Source organism: Lithobates pipiens, unplaced genomic scaffold (assembly GCF_037356315.1).
Source record: "Lithobates pipiens isolate NorthernLeopardFrog02 unplaced genomic scaffold, aLitPip1_a1.2 Scaffold_8, whole genome shotgun sequence".
In the NCBI taxonomy this organism is placed as follows: Eukaryota; Metazoa; Chordata; class Amphibia; order Anura; family Ranidae; genus Lithobates; species Lithobates pipiens.
In genome coordinates this window covers 544,482,588-544,499,697 of record NW_027507903.1, presented here as the reverse complement: position 1 = coordinate 544,499,697, position 17,110 = coordinate 544,482,588, and the positions used below count along the sequence as shown (strand labels likewise).

Here is a 17,110-nt window from a genome sequence, read left to right as displayed (position 1 = left end):
CTTCGCCTGTGAAGGAGCCGGCGCTATACAGGAAGCATCGGCTCTGCTTCCTCTAGTGGCAGCTTCGTTCTTCACGCTGATGCTCAGAGATGGTGGGTCGGGAACCCGCGATCTGGGCTTGCTGACCCACCATCTTCAGGCAAGACTTGGTGGGCCACATCAGAAGGCGCTGCATGCCACATGTCCAATGGTTAGGCACCCCTGCCTTATACCAAATTTTGAGGAAGAACCCAGTATGAACATGACATGCATCCAACCTCATTGTATTGGTAACAAAAAGTAAAGATAACATCATTACGCTATATTATTCAATCAGTGAAATCCTCATCACACTCCATAAAAGTATATACCAAAACTAGGATCAGCCGCATGGAAAATTCCACTGCAAAAGAAAAAAAAAAAAAAAAAAAAAGGCCAAGGCACATTATTGCTGTGGTACTATGAACTCAACAACTGTCCCTTCTTACACAGGATGCAATGTGGTATTTTTTCCAGGTCTGTTGCTGAGCAGCTTATAAACAAATACATGTTTGGAGAGAAGGGATGAGCGCTGTGAGCCAGGAAAGCATTAATGCTGCATTTGCATTGTATGCTATAAAAATCTTGATAGATGTGTGGACCTGTGTGAACAAGAAACCATGCATCAACCGAAAAGAGAAAAAAATAAAAAAATGAAGTCTTTTTTACCCATTTACTTGGACTGTAATACTGAATGTCCACTACTGTAGAGGGACGGATCCACTACACAGAACACAGGAGGAGGAGGGGGGGGGAGCAAGATCCACGGAGAATACGCCTCCATTCTACAGAAGTGAAAATGCATCAGAGATTGGCAACTCTACATAGTGATGCACACATGACCCATTCCACACAGCTAGTGTTAGGCCGCAAGGACGATTTGCTGTCAGCAAGATTCCCTGTAACGTTGTCTGTAGAACATCTGAACTCGCCCACTTATGTCTGTATGAGCTGAGATGCATACATTCTATGCCAGAATGGCTGAAGGTCAAGGTCGTTTTGCACCTGCACTGCTGCCTCCATACTGATATTTATATGTTGATTCTGAATTATTATACACGATTTATATAGCACCAACAGTTTACACGATTTACAACATAGAGGGGGGACAGCACAATACATAAGGGTCAGGAGGGCCCCGCTCGTAGAGCTTACATTCTAAAAGAAGGGGATAACGATACTAAAGGTAGTAGTTGTGGGGGATGATTTGATGGGGGTGGCTCCGGGACAGTTCTTAGGTGGGTGTGGGATAGGCTTCCCTGAATAAGTGAGCTTCAGGTATATCCTAAAAGGCGGACAGGTTAGAGGCTGAATTCACTAGGGCTAGGCCATAGCACAAAGTCTATGTATGTAAGCATTAGCACAAACGTTTACACGCATAAAACAGAGAACACAATCAAAATCAGACTTTGAATGCAAATTTTTATAGTTCGAGTTTACATAGCTAAACACTAAGCAGAGTGAATAAGACAAAATACAATTCTACTGTTTTCAGGTCTGTATAACGTATCAACTGAATGCAGGTTATTGTGTACCAATGTGCATGAGCCATTTACCTGTCCTAGACTAAATGATCGTAATTTTAATGTAGAATGCCAGCTTACATTTTACTTGAAATGGATTGCTTGGATCAAGTCAGACCAAATGAACCATTCCCATTACATAACTATGGCCACCGTAAAGGCTGCAGAGTACTTTAGTAGCATTAGCAACATGCAGTACAGAAGACTTCCCTTCTGCTGAAGGTATTAAAAGGGAGACAGCCAAGTGCTTCCCCCCCATTCAGAAGAAGCCTTGTATTTCTATCCGTGAATACAAGGCGAAGTGAAGAGACAGACGGGTGATGTCACAGTTTCCATCTCAGTCAACCAAAAAAAGCCTGGTCTTCATTGATAAAAATACAAGTCTTCTCCTGAATGACGGAGAAGCACTCAGGCCAACTCACACCCGGCGTTCCCCTGTCCTGCCCTGTGGCTAGGATGCTTCAGCTAGCTCTGCTGGTAAAGCTCGCCTCCACCATCGCAAGAGAATGAGCTCCCAAGTTCAAAATCCCACGAATGCGCTTATTCTTCTGTCATGGTAGCTCTGAGCCCAGTGTTGCAGCAAAGGCGCTGACAGCGTAATCCACATGCACAGCATTTGAATCAATTTGCTTTCTATGTGCCCTGTATACACCTCATCAATGAGATGAGGTCCATTGCAACAAGCTACAGTGCATAGAGTGGAATGAAGTGCCATATTGTGACACTTCAATTTAAAGATTAAAAAAAAAAAAATAAGCGCCACGCAAAACAGACTTCATTATGTTCTATTTCAGCAAGTCCATGCAGAATTTAGTAAGTATAAACTAGTATAATTCTAGGGGCTAGGAGGTCTCTGCTTCCACTGACAGTAGAGCTGCACAATTCTGGCTAAAATGAGAATCACTTTTTTTTGCTCACGATTTTCTCGGTGTAACATCACCTTTCACATTATACAAAAAAAAAATGGCTAACTTTACTGTTTTATTTTTTATTTTTAATTCATTAAAGTGTATTTTTAATTGCATTTGAAAACCCACTGCACAAATAATGGTGTGACATAAAATATTGCAACAACCACTATTTTATTCTCTAGGGTCTCTGCTAAAAAAAAAAAAATTATAATATATATATATATATATATATATATATATATATATATATATATATATATATATATATATATAAAAATCACGTTTGGGTGTTCCAAGTAATTTTCTAGCAGGTAATAATGATTTTTACTTGTAAGCAACAAATGTCAGAAAAGGGTTGGTCTTTAAAGCGGCGGTCCACCCTAAAGTGGAGCTTCCACTCATTGGAACCCTCCCCCCCTCCGGCGCCACAATTGGCACCTTTCAGGGGGGAGGGGGGTGCATCCTTATTGCGCAGCGCGACTCGTGCATGCGCAGTAGGGAACCGGGAAATGAAGCCGCAAGGCTCCACTTCCTGATTCCCATACCCAAGATGGCGGCGGCAGCACCCAAGAGACGATCGAGAGATCGGCTTCGGGTGCCGACATCGCTGGCGCGCTGGGCGGTTAAGTGTCATTATTTTAAAAGTCAGCAGCTGCAGTATTTGTAGCTGCTGGCTTTACTTCCCTCATTTATATGCTGCAGTTCTTTCCTTTGATAAATGAGCCAAAGTGTTGTGAAAACTTTTTTTTATTATTTTTTTCCCAGCTGTGAGAACTCTCTGCACTTTTTTGAAAGAATCCTGACATGCTGTTTTGAGGATTGGGAAGGGAAAAAGATCACACTTTCGATTAATCGTGCAGCTCTAACTTACAGCTGTCCAAAACAGCTCAAACATTAGATCCAAAACAAATAATTTCAAACCACTAGTTAAAAGCAGAGTTCCACCCTAAAGGGAAACTTCCACTTATATGTCTCCTCCCCCCACTAGTGTCACATTTGGCACCTTTCAGGTGGGCGGGGTTAGGAGGTACCAGTTTTTGACAGTTAGCCTGTTCCCCACTTCTTACAGACATCCCTGCAGCGAAGTACATCAGGTCGACCCCCATCCTTTCCATGCTCCTGGCCAGTAAGAGCGCAGCGCACTTCGCAGTAGGGACCCAGCCATGAAGCCGCAAGGCTTCATTGCCAGGTTCCCATAACCGGCAATGGCAGCACCCAACAGCCAATGCGGTGCCGACATCACTTGATTCCAGGACAAATAAGCGTCCTAATATTAAAAGTCAGCAGCTAGACTATGTGCAGCTGTTGACTTAATTTTTGGAGGTGGAGGACAGAATACTGCTTTAAGGAGATTTGTTCAGACTTGCTTTGTGTAATATTTTGAAATGAGGCAATGACGGTAGAATTACAAGTCTAAGCACACTACCGGCAAAAAAAAAAAAAAAAGAGGCCTGTGAGATAAATACAATTTTACAACTGCATCTTGGTATTACATAGCTGGCCTCAATTCAGCAATGCACGTCATTTCTGACAGAACCAGAAGTACACGTTGTACTATGCACTTAAATATGTCACGTCATTAAAAAGAACTAGGAGACTAGCAGGTATTGCACTATGAAGGTAGCAAAACTTCCTATTCAATTTTAATAAACTACTCTAGTTCATCCAGAAGTCCTCCTAATTGCGCCCCACATCTGACACCATCAACTGCATACACTGCAATGCTCAAAGCAAGAACTACCTATCAGAGAGCCTGGGGGAGGCCATGTGAGGGGTGGGAGTGCTTTGGATATGCAAATACAGACTTGAGAAGGTCATTAAAGAAAAAAAAAAGAAAAAATGAAAATAAAAGATCCCTACGCTGAGCTGAACTGACAGCTTAAGCTAGGTACACAATATCAGCTTTTTTTTCCCACTCAACCCAGTGGGCCGAACAAAAAAAAAAAATTAGACGCTCGCTGTACTAACGATCAGTGATCTCCCCACTGAGCCCTTGTGTTCTGACATGGGGACGGGTCAGCCATTGGCTGAGAGCACTGATCAAATGCCCAACGGCAGAGATTTTTCAGTCATGCCCCTTTGACAGAAGCTGGACAGGCTGCTGTACACAGGGGCTGAATGTCGGCCGGCTTCTGTTGAACTGGCCGATATTTGGCCCATGTGCACAGGGCTTAAAACATGCCAATTTAGTCAAATCTCACAAAATGATACTGCATACAATTGGATTGCTTAACTGAGCTACAAAATCACTGGAATTGCTATGACACAGCCCTTCCACTGAATGCAATTGCTCCAATCTGAACAATTGCTTGTAAGAGAAACTTTGCAACCATTTAATGATGTGGTCTTCGGGGTGGCCATAGACTGCACATTACTAAGAAAAACAAGCAGCCAGGGGCAAAATGCACCAACACCTATCATGATTATCTTATTAATTTGGATATTTATTTAGAATTGGCTGCCAACTCACAGCAATAAAATTATGGACTTTTATTTTATTATTTTTACAAACAGCCCATCACAAAGCACGGTATGCTTGTTGTGGTGCACTTCATTGCTGGTCCACTGACACCTACTATGCTTTGGGGTGCTATTCTACATAAAACAAACCTCTTTTACAATTTGTTGATCACAGACAGCCTCAATGCTCCCAAAGCACTGACGACAGCCCTCCATTGTGGATACAGTGGGTGCCAGTTACCTGAGCCTGTTCCCGCTCTATGCAAACAATCCAAAAGCAAGGTGCAGCACCACGGTGATGCCCCATCCCCCAACAAGCATTCAGCTGAAAAGTACATGCTGCAAAATCCCGATCGAGCCCACTGACGCATTTCACCCTTACATGCTTATCTGTAAAGATACAGCGTTACTGTAACAGGTGCAATACCAGCCTGTCACAACCAATGCAATCAGTTGCATCCTTTGCTTTCACCATACCACATAAAACAAAGCATTAGGGTACTTTTTTTGGAAGCTCAACTATCCTATCATAAAATCTAGCAATTCATCTGTAAGCAGAATATATGGCTCCCTATGGTGTAAGCTACACAATGTAGCAGTAATCACAGAGTATGTGCAACTTAAAGCAGAGCTCCACCCAAAAGGGGAAACTACGCTTGTTCGCATCCTCCCCCTCCACTGCCACATTTGGCACTCTTTATGGGGGGGGGTACCTGGTTTTGACAGTTACCCGCACCCACTTCCTGGTAAGATTGGCGCACGGCGATCTGCGTCATGTCCAGCCCCTCCTCCTGCTCCCTGCTGCATTTTGGGGCCTGTGTGCGTCTCCAAAAACGGGGGGGGGGGGCATTCAGAAAGCACAGCACGACTCACTCATGAGCAGCAGGAAGCCGGCTGTGAAGCCTGAAGCACCCAAACCTGATGGACAAATCAGCTTGGGGTGCCGACATTGTGAAAACGCTGGACAGGTAAGTGTCCCATTAAAAATTAGCAGCTATAGTATTTGTAGCTGCTGACTTTTTTTTTTTACAGGCTGGAACTTCGCTTTAACTATTTTACACAGATAGCAATTTGTTCCATAAACAAAGTAAAATGCACCCCCCAATCCCACCCCCCCCCCCCACGTTTTTCTATGCATGTGATGTGATCACAAAGCTCCAGCTCCTCTGTGGCTGATGGGAGTGAATGCTCTCTCCCTCTGACTATGCCTAGAGCTATGGACACCAATGGGTGATGTCACTGCTCTATGCAATTAAGCCCAGTTGTTGGCCCTTCACATTTACACAGAGGTGATTAAGCGGTGCGGTCACGTAGTTGCATAGAAGAAAAAAAAAAAAGGAAGATATCTTGAAGTTTGTGGTTTAGCCTTTCCTTCTACTTTAAGCCAATACCACACCAGTGATTCTGTCACAGAAAAAATAAATAAATAAAGCACTCATCTGTTTGTACTGTGTCGCTCCCTCAATAGATGAAATGCTGCAGTTTCCCTTGCCAGGGAAGAAGCAACATAGCAGGAACAGGAGAGTGGTTTTGTTGCCCTCTCTGGCAATGGCGTTGCCAGCCTTAGGGCCATGGCACTCTAGTAGTTATTTTCAGTAATCATTTCTCGCTAAGGAAATCAGTTATTCTTTATGGGATCTCTAATTTTCCAGCGGTCTGTAGCTCAGTGATTAAGATTGTGCAGCGTTTCATGTCACCAATAAGCTAGCCAACAGCAATCACTCTGCATTCACCTACATGGCTTACCTACAGTCACTGAAAGAGCGATTTGTAGCAGCAAATGTCAACATAATGATGTAGCAGGAGGATAACCTGTCAATAAACAGCCCATGATTATGTCCCTAGAATTCATTTCTAGCAGTGATTAATCGCTGCTACAAAATCGCCCGTCTGACACAGCCTTTAGCACAGACGCAAAGTGGTTATTTGGAAATTTGACCAAAGCACAGATTTTTTTTTTTAGAATGATCCTGCTATATGTGAGACCTTTCAAACCGGGGGGGCACATTTATGCACTCCGCAGGCATCCTTATGTTGAAGAAAATAATCAAATCTGGGTGCCGGATGGTGTGTCCAAAGAAAAAAAATAATGTTTTCAACTGCCAAGCAGGCATCTTGAGTTTACGGGTAGGCTTAAGCTAGCCATAGATGTTTGCTGAACAAGAGAAGAAGTCAATACATTGCCCCATTCTTATTCAACAGCATGGATGGAGCAATCTCTGTTTCTGGCTATTGTATTAACTGAACTGTGATAGCTGATTGGCTGCAGTCACTTGGCTGATAATTTTTCCCCTGGCTCCTTCGATTTTTCAACTTTTGTGGAGCCAAGTGGTGTCATAAGGGCCAAACAAGGATATGCGTACTTACCTATTTTTAATACACTCTGGTCACATGATCCCACAGCTCCGGGTTCCCCGTCTCAGGGAGCAGCTGCTGCAGGAAAGAGGAGGGAGTGCCGACAGATAGACCATAAGAGCCCATGACCGACGCTGCCAAATACACAGCCATTGCCAATTGCTCCCTGAGCTGGATATGTAGGACCCTGAGTGGATTAAAAATAGGCAAGTATATATATTCTTTTTTTATATCCATGTTAGGCAGGAAAGGTGGGGGTAATATTTTAAGAATAATCTTTATCGTGAAAGAAAAAGTTCCCTTTTTTGTATAAAAAGTACATGATTTTGCAGGAAAAGTGCATTTATATATTTACACTGCAGCCTGTAAAGCATTCCACTCACGATCCGTGGATAATGGGTGCACTGTCAGGCTTCTGCAGACTGAGTTTAGCTGTCTGCCCCTACCGCCCATACAGGCAGACAGTTATTGAATTGCAGGAAGAAACAAACAATGAACTACAAGAGCGCTCACTAGTGTCCTCACAGTTCATTGATAACTGCAAGCCATCTGCTGCAGTAGAAGATGGGACTTGTAGCCCTTTCCATTCAGATAGCGGTGCTGGGACTGGAGCACAGCAACATTGTACACTCTGTATATGGGTGTAACTTGTTACAAAAAGTGAACTTATCCTTTAAATTGTGTGGCTAAAAATCTCTGTACAGTATACCAGTCCTAATAGATACAAAGTCATAAAACACTCCAAATAAATGTGTTTATTTATTGTGAATAGAGATGAGCTTGTGTGTCCCCCAAGCTCCTCTCTAACCCAAACTCCCACCAATTGTACTCCAAAGAGCTATGGGTCATGTTATTCCATGCTCTGCAGCTCAATGGAGTTCAGGCTAGAGATAAGCTTGGGGATGCAAAGCGTATTTATCTCTATGAGCTCATACACAAGGTCATACCCATCTGTACAAGGGGCCGTCTTTGCCAGCACATGATGCACAGGTGTTATGCATTTGTGTGCAGTCCCATTCATGGGATTCAATGGCTACATACATGGACAAAGCTTCTGGTCCCAATTTGACAGCCATGGGGGAAGTGGGCATACACCCTCAAACACACATTGTTTACAATTGGGGACACGCATCCGCACGTCTGCCAAATTGTGACCAGTGGCAGTGTCCTCGCAGGCACTGTGTAACAGAGGTCTCTACACGCTAACATACAAAACACATCCTGTGCGGACAAAGACAGTCCTTAGCAAGGGTGTACAGATAATTACACCCATTTGGATGAGACCTCAGAGATAAAAAAAAAAAAAAAGTGGGAGTTTGGTTTAAGTCCAATGAGCTGTTGCCACTGATGTCCAATTGTGAAGACAGCTTCATAAGTTATTAGATGGAAATTTTGGGGCATCACAGGCTCGCTTACTCAAAGCAAAAACATTGTTCATACATCACCTTGACGAAGGGACCCTGTGGGCTCCAGAACATCAAGGTCTTATGACACGAGATGCTGTCTCTACAAGGGGATCATGCATACAGAAGCATGTGGGCACACACTACAAGATTTCATTGTATTTCTGTGATGGGAAATCACTAGGGTCAGCATACAACCATCAATGACAAGCCTTCAGCTGCCACGGCCGTACACCTACGTTTGCACATCTTTGTTACATACCTACAAGGATGGGTGGGTGCAGACCTTCACATATGGGGCTGCTCATCCATCTCTGTACGAATGCAGCCCACAATGGTGTACAACCATTAATTTGTGTTGGCTATACGCCAACACCCGTGATTCCCAGGCGTGGAAATAAGCAGATTTCTTGAGTAGTATGTGCCAACATATGTATGAGTCCCAAGCCTAGGTTCACACTTGTGTGGGTTGCAAAGTCACATGCATCCCACAGGCAAAATGCGCTGGTATTTTGCAGACGTGAAGCAGAACTTCACCCAAATGAGAAGTTACTCTCGTTTGCTCCCCCCACTGGCACCTTTTTGGGGGGCATATCAGGTTTTGACCAGTACCCAAGTCTACTTCCAGTCAGATGGCTGCAGCGATCTGTGCAGAAGTTCGCCTACCCTGAAGCATTCTGGGACATCACAAATCCCAGAAAACTGGATGAGGACATCACTGGATCCCTGGACAGGCAGGTGTCCTTATATTAAAATGGTAGGAAAACACACCTTTTAAAAAACAGGAAAAACCTGCAAGACAATGGCATAAGGTGCGCACATTATGCAATACTTAGGCTGGCCTTACATTATACAATTTTCTTCTATAGATTTCCTTTCAATTTATCAAAACCATATAATGAGGTCAAACCTAAAAACACTTTCAATTTGTGCAATCAGGCATGCCCTTGTACTACACAGTTGAAGGTAAATCTAAAGGAAATTGAATAAGAAAATTGTATGGTGTATGGCCAGCCTTACCTTAGAACAAAGCGCTGTCACCACTAAAAGGGCTTCCATTTTACCTGGTGTTCCTTACGTGTTCCAAGTGCTCCGGCCGTGTGAATGGCTGAGCCACGATGACATCACTCCTGCGCAGGAGTCACAGTACGTATCTCATGGGTATGCCGTCCCTTCAGATCGCATACGCCGGTGATGTCACCAGCAGAATGCAGTGAGAATATCTTTTAAACGGTGCACGTTTAGGAGTCACGCACACTGTAAGTACAAGTGAAAAAAATTAAAAATGTACTACCACTTTAAAAAAGTCAACAGCTACAGTATTTGTAGCTGTAGCTTTTTTTGGTGCATAATCACACTGGTTCCCGACCCACAGACAAAATACGCAGCTCTTTAGCAGACATCTGGCGGTACCGTTAACTCTTAACAGCACCCTCATCCATCAGAAAATGCTGTGTGTTTTAGGGTGCTGGAAACAGAATGGTGCCTGACCGCCACGAGATTCTGTATTGCTGCATGTTCAAAAAAAAAATAAAAAAAAAGGGGTTGGGGGCCTTTTCCCCCCACAGGTACAGCAGTCCGTTCAAATGGATGGGCCAATATGCCCATGCAAATGCACCCGCACAAAACAGAAGTGTAAACCCAGGCTAATGGCAGCCCCCACACATGGCAAACTGCCTGTGTTTTTTGTATGTGCTAAACCACATGGTGCTGCAATTTTTAACAAAAAGGGTCTGAGCTTATTTACCCACTTTTTACCCACTTTTCTGTATGTAGCACGGCCCATTGAAATGCCCTAGTTACAGAACACACAAGCGTGCACCCAGACTAAGGCTACCTTCACACTACTGTGTATATTGAGTGTGTTCCTGAACCCAAAATGCACCATTTAGAAGATGTGCCAGCAACCTTCCTGGTGGTATTCCCAAGTGTGGCTCGGGGTGAATTTTTACTACCAAAAGCGGCAACCCCAAGCCACAGCTCGGAATTGCATTGCAGGATCCATGTACAGCGTACTTGCCTCGTCCCTAGGATCCTGCGATGTCCCCCTGCTGTGTACTGCTCCAGATCATCCGCCCAATGCATTACTGTTCCGGGCTCCGTTCCCTGTGAGCGTCGCCTGGGGGCGGAGCCGGAGGCGAATTCAAAGAACGAAAACACATAAAGTACACTGTAATATTACATTTTATCCCTAGTGCTTTGTCCAGTGCCCTGCATGCAGTTTTATATTATATATACCGTTCTTTCTGCCTGGAAACTGGAGATTGTCCATGGCAACCAAAAAGTGTCCCTTTATGTCAAAAGCAGTTTTAAACCAGCTAGAAAACAGATAATAAATTAGAATCACTTGCAGAATTGAATTATAGTGATTTGTGGGGAAATTCGTCATCAGACACTGAAAGTGACGACAGCAACAATTCTGTAACTGAGCACATTTCAGTGTTTTTGATTTGATTACATTATTGAATAAAATGTATTATATTATTATTTATAATTTATGATTTTGTGTTTCAAACTTCCTCATACCCGGGAGGTCTACTAGACTCTTGTTTGCACAGATTTAAGTGAGTTATTCCTAAGAATTACACGCCTACAATATAAAAACGCCAAATTTCCATGTGAAACAATGTACCGCTTTCAGCATCAAAAACCTGACATAATCATACCGCCAGGGAGGTTAAAGGGAAACGAAACCCTCTGATCCTTTTCAGTCGAGCAAACTGCCATCTTGGCCTCGGATCTGTAACACATGTGATCAGTTATCACACCAGCCATCTGATGGTTTGACAGTTTGGCTGAGAGCACAACCAATGTGACAGTTAGCAGTAAGAGCGCTTTCACACTGGAGCGTTTTTCAGGCGCTAAAGGGCTAAAAGCAGCATCTTTGAAGCGGTGTATACATCGCTCCGCCACCGCCCCTGCCTACTGAAATGGATGGGCACTGCTGCTGAAGCACCTGCAAAGCAATTTGGCAGTGGTGCTTCTTGGGTGTAGGTAACCCCTTTTTCAGCCGCTAAAGGGGGTTAAAAGCGCCCGCTAGGAGCCGAAAAGCATTGCTAAAACTAGCGGTGCTTTACCGCTGACACGGCCCGCTGGCAGCGTGAAAGGGCGCCAACTTTAAAAAAAAAAAAAAAAAAGTTAAATTGATGGGTTTAGTTCCGCTTTACCTTTTAATGGCAATCCCCAACGCATTAAAGACTGCAGCACATTTTCTTGGGGCGTGCTGCAGCTGCAGTATAGTAGGGTTGGGGGACCTTTCCTGTGCGTTTCCGCACGTGCAGCACACTGTGCCCCGAGAAATTCTCCCAGAAGCACAGAGCTGAACCGAGTACATAAAACTTGTTTATTTGGGGCGTGGTGACTACAGCTTCATCCAGACACATGCCACTCTTCCTGGGTTTGGTATGGTGAGGAGGGTGACTTCTACGGGGAGCTTTGTGGTCCTCACTGGCCTCTCCAATGCTGCAGAATGTCAGCTGCTGGCGAGGGAGTCTCACAGCGCTGGCCTGGTGATGGGAGTGACCGCTAAGCACCCTTCAGCTGATGGGGAGTGAGTGTCCTCCAGGTGACGGGGCAGTGACGTGGCGCCAGCCTGGTGACGGGGGAGCGACCGCCCTTCAGGTGACGGGGAGCGACGCGGTGCCGGCCCGGAGAAGGGGAGCGACGCGGTGCCGGCCCGGAGAAGGGGAGCGAGCACCCTCCAGGTGACGGGGAGTGACGTGGTGCCAGCCTGGTGATGGGGAGTGACCCGGTGATGGGGGGTGAGCTCCATCCAAGTGATGGGGAGTGACCCGGTGAAGGGGTGTGTGCCCTCCAGGTGACAGGGAGTGACATGGTGCCAGCCTGGTGACGGGGAGTGACCCAGTGATGGGGTGTGAGTGCCCTCCAAGTGACGAGGAGTGACATGGTGCCGGCCTGGTGACGGGGAGTGACCCGGTGATGGGGTGCGAGCGCCCGCCTGGTGACGGGGAGTGACCCGGTGATGGGGTGCGAGCGCCCACCAGGGGACGGGGAGTGACCCGGTGATGGGGTGCGAGCGCCCACCAGGGGACGGGGAATGACGTGGTGCCAGCCTGGTGATGGGGAGTGACCCGGTGATGAGGTGTGAGCTCCATCCAAGTGATGGGGAGTGACCCGGTGAAGGGGTGTGTGCCCTCCAGGTGACAGGGAGTGACCCAGTGATGGGGTGTGAGTGCCCTTCAGGTGAGGGGAGTGACACTGTGCCGGCCTGGTGACAGGGAGTGACCCGGTGGTGGGGTGTGAGTGCCCTTCAGGTGAGGGGAGTGACATGGTGCCGGCCTGGTGACAGGGGGTGACCCGGTGGTGGGGTGTGAGTGCCCTCCAGGTGACGGGGAGTGACCCGGTAATGGGGTGCGAGTGCCCACCAGGTGACGGGGAGTGACCCGGTGATGGGGTGCGAGCGCCCACCAGGTGACGGGGAGTGACCCGGTGATGGGGTGCGAGCGCCCACCAGGTGACGGGGAGTGACATGGTGCCGGCCTGGTGACAGGGAGTGACCTGGTGGTGGGGTGTGAGCGCCCTTCGGGTGAGGGGAGTGACCCGGTGATGGGGTGTGAGCGCCCTCCGGGTGACGGGGAGTGACCCGGTGATGGGGTGTGAGCGCCCTCCGGGTGACGGGGAGTGACCCGGTGATGGGGTGTGAGCGCCCTCCGGGTGACGGGGAGTGACCCGGTGATGGGGTGTGAGCGCCCTCCGGGTGACGGGGAGTGACATGGTGCCGGCCTGGTGACGGGGAGTGACCCGGTGATGGGGTGTGCGCGCCCTCCCGGTGACGGGGAGTGACCCGGTGATGGGGTGTGACATGGTGCCGGCCTGGTGACCCGGTGATGGGGTGTGAGCACCCTCCAGGTGACGGGGGGGGGGGGGTGAGCATCCTCCAGGTGACAAGGAGTGTGTGATGAGCGGGCACTGTGCTGAGTCTATAGGGGATGGATGTGAGCTAGCTCCCTCCCTACACACACACTTTATACAATGCGCACACAGTCCAGGTGGTCAGCCCTCATCACACACATCCAGCACACCCTCCTCCGGTCCCTCCATTCATTCAATCACAGCCCTCCCCTCCCGGTCACCTCTCTCACACACACAGATGGCCGGCGGTGCCCGGTGTAGAGGTGGAGCGCCCTGCCCGCACACACATATTATCTTCCCCACCATTCCCCCGCCACGTTCCCCGCCCTGCCCCTGTCTCTCACCCGCCATGCTGCCCTGGCCAGTGCAGGTCCCGGGCTCCGGATGGAGGCGGATACCGGGGAGGCCGCTGCCCGGGGCGGGAGGACCGGACTCTGACGCCGCGGCTTCAAGATGGAGGCCGTTAGCACGGTTGCGTCACTGGGCAAGGACCGGAGGGAGGAGTTAGGTGGGGAGGGCGGGAGCCGGGCAGTGACGTCAGCGCGGCTGGGACAAGGATGAGAGTTTTCGTTTTCAGTGTGTGAGTGAAGGGGAGAGGAGAGCTGGGTGTGTGATATGGGGGGAGGAGAGTGGGGTGGGTGTGATAAGGAGAGGCGCCTGGATATGTGGAATATAGAAGGGAGAGGAGCTCCGGATATGTGCAATATAGAAGGGAGAGGAGCTCCGGATATGTGCAATATAGAAGGGAGAGGAGCCTGGATGTGTGCAATATAGAAGGGAGAGGAGCTCTGAATGTGTGTAACATAGAAGGGAGAGGAGCTCTGGATGTGTGCAACATAGAAGGGAGAGGAGCTCTGGATGTGTGCAACATAGAAGGGAGAGGAGCTCTGGATGTGTGCAACATAGAAGGGAGAGGAGCTCTGGATGTGTGCAACATAGAAGGGAGAGGAGCTCTGGATGTGTGCAACATAGAAGGGAGAGGAGCTCTGGATGTGTGCAATATAGAAGGGAGAGGAGCTCTGGATGTGTGTGGAAGTATGAAGGAAGGAGAGCTGGGTGTGTGTGATAACACATTACACATCTAGGCTTTAATATAAAGGGGAGAGACACTCTGAATTGTGTGGGAGCATGGAGAGGAGCTCTAGATGTGGGAGAGGAGCAGTGGATATTCAGAAGTATAGTAGGGAGCGGGGCTCTGGATGTGTGGGAGTATGGTAAGGAGCGGGGCTCTGGATGTGTGGGAGTATGGTAAGGAGCGGGGCTCTGGCTGTGTGGGAGTATGGTAGGGAGCAGGGCTCTGGATGTGTGGGAGTATGGTAAGGAGCGGGGCTCTGGATGTGTGGGAGTATGGTAAGGAGCGGGGCTCTGGCTGTGTGGGAGTATGGTAGGGAGCGGGGCTCTGGATGTGTGGGAGTATGGTAGGGAGCGGGGCTCTGGCTGTGTGGGAGTATGGTAGGGAGCGGGGCTCTGGCTGTGTGGGAGTATGGTAGGGAGCGGGGCTCTGGCTGTGTGGGAGTATGGTAGGGAGCGGGGCTCTGGCTGTGTGGGAGTATGGTAGGGAGCGGGGCTCTGGCTGTGTGGGAGTATGGTAGGGAGCGGGGCTCTGGCTGTGTGGGAGTATGGTAGGGAGCGGGGCTCTGGCTGTGTGGGAGTATGGTAGGGAGCGGGGCTCTGGATGTGTGGGAGTATGGTAGGGAGCGGGGCTCTGGATGTGTGGGAGTATGATAGGGAGTGGTGACAGGTATCCTGTTCCCACTTCCGGGACTCCGCGCGGTGGCCCATGACGTCACTGTGGGGCTCCCTCCTCCTCCCCCTGTTGCCAGCCAGTAGGAGAGAGGAGTGGGTCTCATTACCAACATGTCACATAAGAAACCCCTCATGATGGGTAAAAACAAAAAGCTCTCTCAAGACCTTTGCAACCTTATTGTTGTAAAACATACTGATGGCATTGGTTACAGAAGGATTTCTAAACTTCTGATTGTTCCAGTGAGCACTGTTGGGGCTATAATCTGGAAGTGGAAAGCTCATCATTTCACCATAAACCAGCCACAACCAGGTGCTCCTTGCAAAATTTCTGACAGAGGAGTGAAAAGAACTATCAGAAGTGTTGTCCGATAGCCAAGGACAGCTTGTTTGTGGAGAGTTGAAATTAGCAGATATAATTATTTAAAAGAAAACAATAAGTAATGCACTCAACTGCCATGGCCTGTCTGCATGCTCACCATGCATGTTGAAGCTCGTTTGATGCACAATATTTAGACAAGCCTATGAAATGCTAGGAGAATATGGTCAAATGAGATCAAAATTGAACGCTTTGGGTGCCATTAGGGATGAGCTTGAAGTTCGGACCGAGCATCGGGTGTTCGACGAACAGCGAACATGGGGCGTTCACGGAAAATTTGAGCGACGCGGAACACCCCATAATGAACTGTGAGATCGCAGTGTATTGCTGTATGATGATTGGCCACCTGACCTGCATGCTTTGGCCAATCACAATGCACTCTGCTAAGAGAGGCATAATTGGCCAAAGGCTGGGTGCCTTTGGTCAATCATGGCTCAGGGGGACCAAGTCCACTCCCCACACTATATAAGGCTGCTTATACAGTGCAGCTGTAGTACAGTTTCTAATATAGTGTGTACAGTTTCTACTACACGTCTGGTGGTGTACACAGTATACAGTGCAGCTGTAGTACAGTTTCTACTACTTTTCTGGTGGTGTACACAATACAGTGCAACCATAGTACAATTTCTAATACAGTGCAACAGTGTACACAGTATCTAATACAGTGTGTATAGTTTCTACTACACTTCTGGTGTTTTACACAGTATACAATACAGTGCAGCCATTGTACAATATGTACAGTTTCTAATATACTTCAGCGGTGTACACAGTATCTAATACAGTTTAGTGTGTTGTTGCAAGACCAAAAAATACGTCATGTCCAGAAGGCCACCAAGGAGAGGTAGACGCTCACAGGCCACTAAAAGAGGGCAACCAGCCTCTGTGCCTACAGTCAGTAGTGCCAGTCATGGACATGGTGCATCCTCTGCAGGTGGCCGTGGGGCGAGCTTGTCATTTTTTTCTGCTGCTGGATGTGCTATTGAGCCAGAACATGCAGAACAGTTGGTAGAGTGGATAACAAAGCCAACCTCATCCTCTGTCACCCAGGCTCAAAGTAGTTTGCCTTCCAAAGCAGCTGCCAAAGTGGCCTATTCTACCGTCAAGTGGCCTCTGTCCACAGTCACTCCTTCTGTAACCCCACCATCGTGTACGGAAGAGTCCCCAGAATTATTCAACCACAGTGTCGGGTACATGCTGCTGGAGGATGCGCAACGATTTGAAGGCTCTGATGTTGGTTCCCAGGTTGAGGATGGGAGTAACGTGAGCCTAGACAGAGGGGGTGCCAGAGAAGGACAAGAAACTGAGAGTCATGTTCCCACAGCTGCAGCATACTGGCAAATTTTCTCCAGTGATGAGGAGGGAGGGGATGATGAGGTCACTGACTGTACTTGGGTGCCTGAGAGGAGGAGGAGGCACAACTCAGATGAGGCAGGATGTATTCTAGGG

General features: G+C 47.8%; 1 protein-coding gene across 1 annotated transcript in view; it reads right to left on the bottom strand.

The window, feature by feature from the left end:
- Positions 1–14,050, bottom strand: part of PPP2R2A (protein phosphatase 2 regulatory subunit Balpha) — a 65,987-nt gene extending 51,937 nt beyond the window's left edge. The window contains exon 1 of the mRNA XM_077469762.1: positions 13,887–14,050. Within this exon, the coding sequence (XP_077325888.1) occupies positions 13,887–13,893 (7 nt within the window). The 5' untranslated portion in view covers positions 13,894–14,050. The remainder of the gene's footprint in view (positions 1–13,886) is intronic.
- Between the last annotated feature and the right edge of the window lie 3,060 nt (positions 14,051–17,110).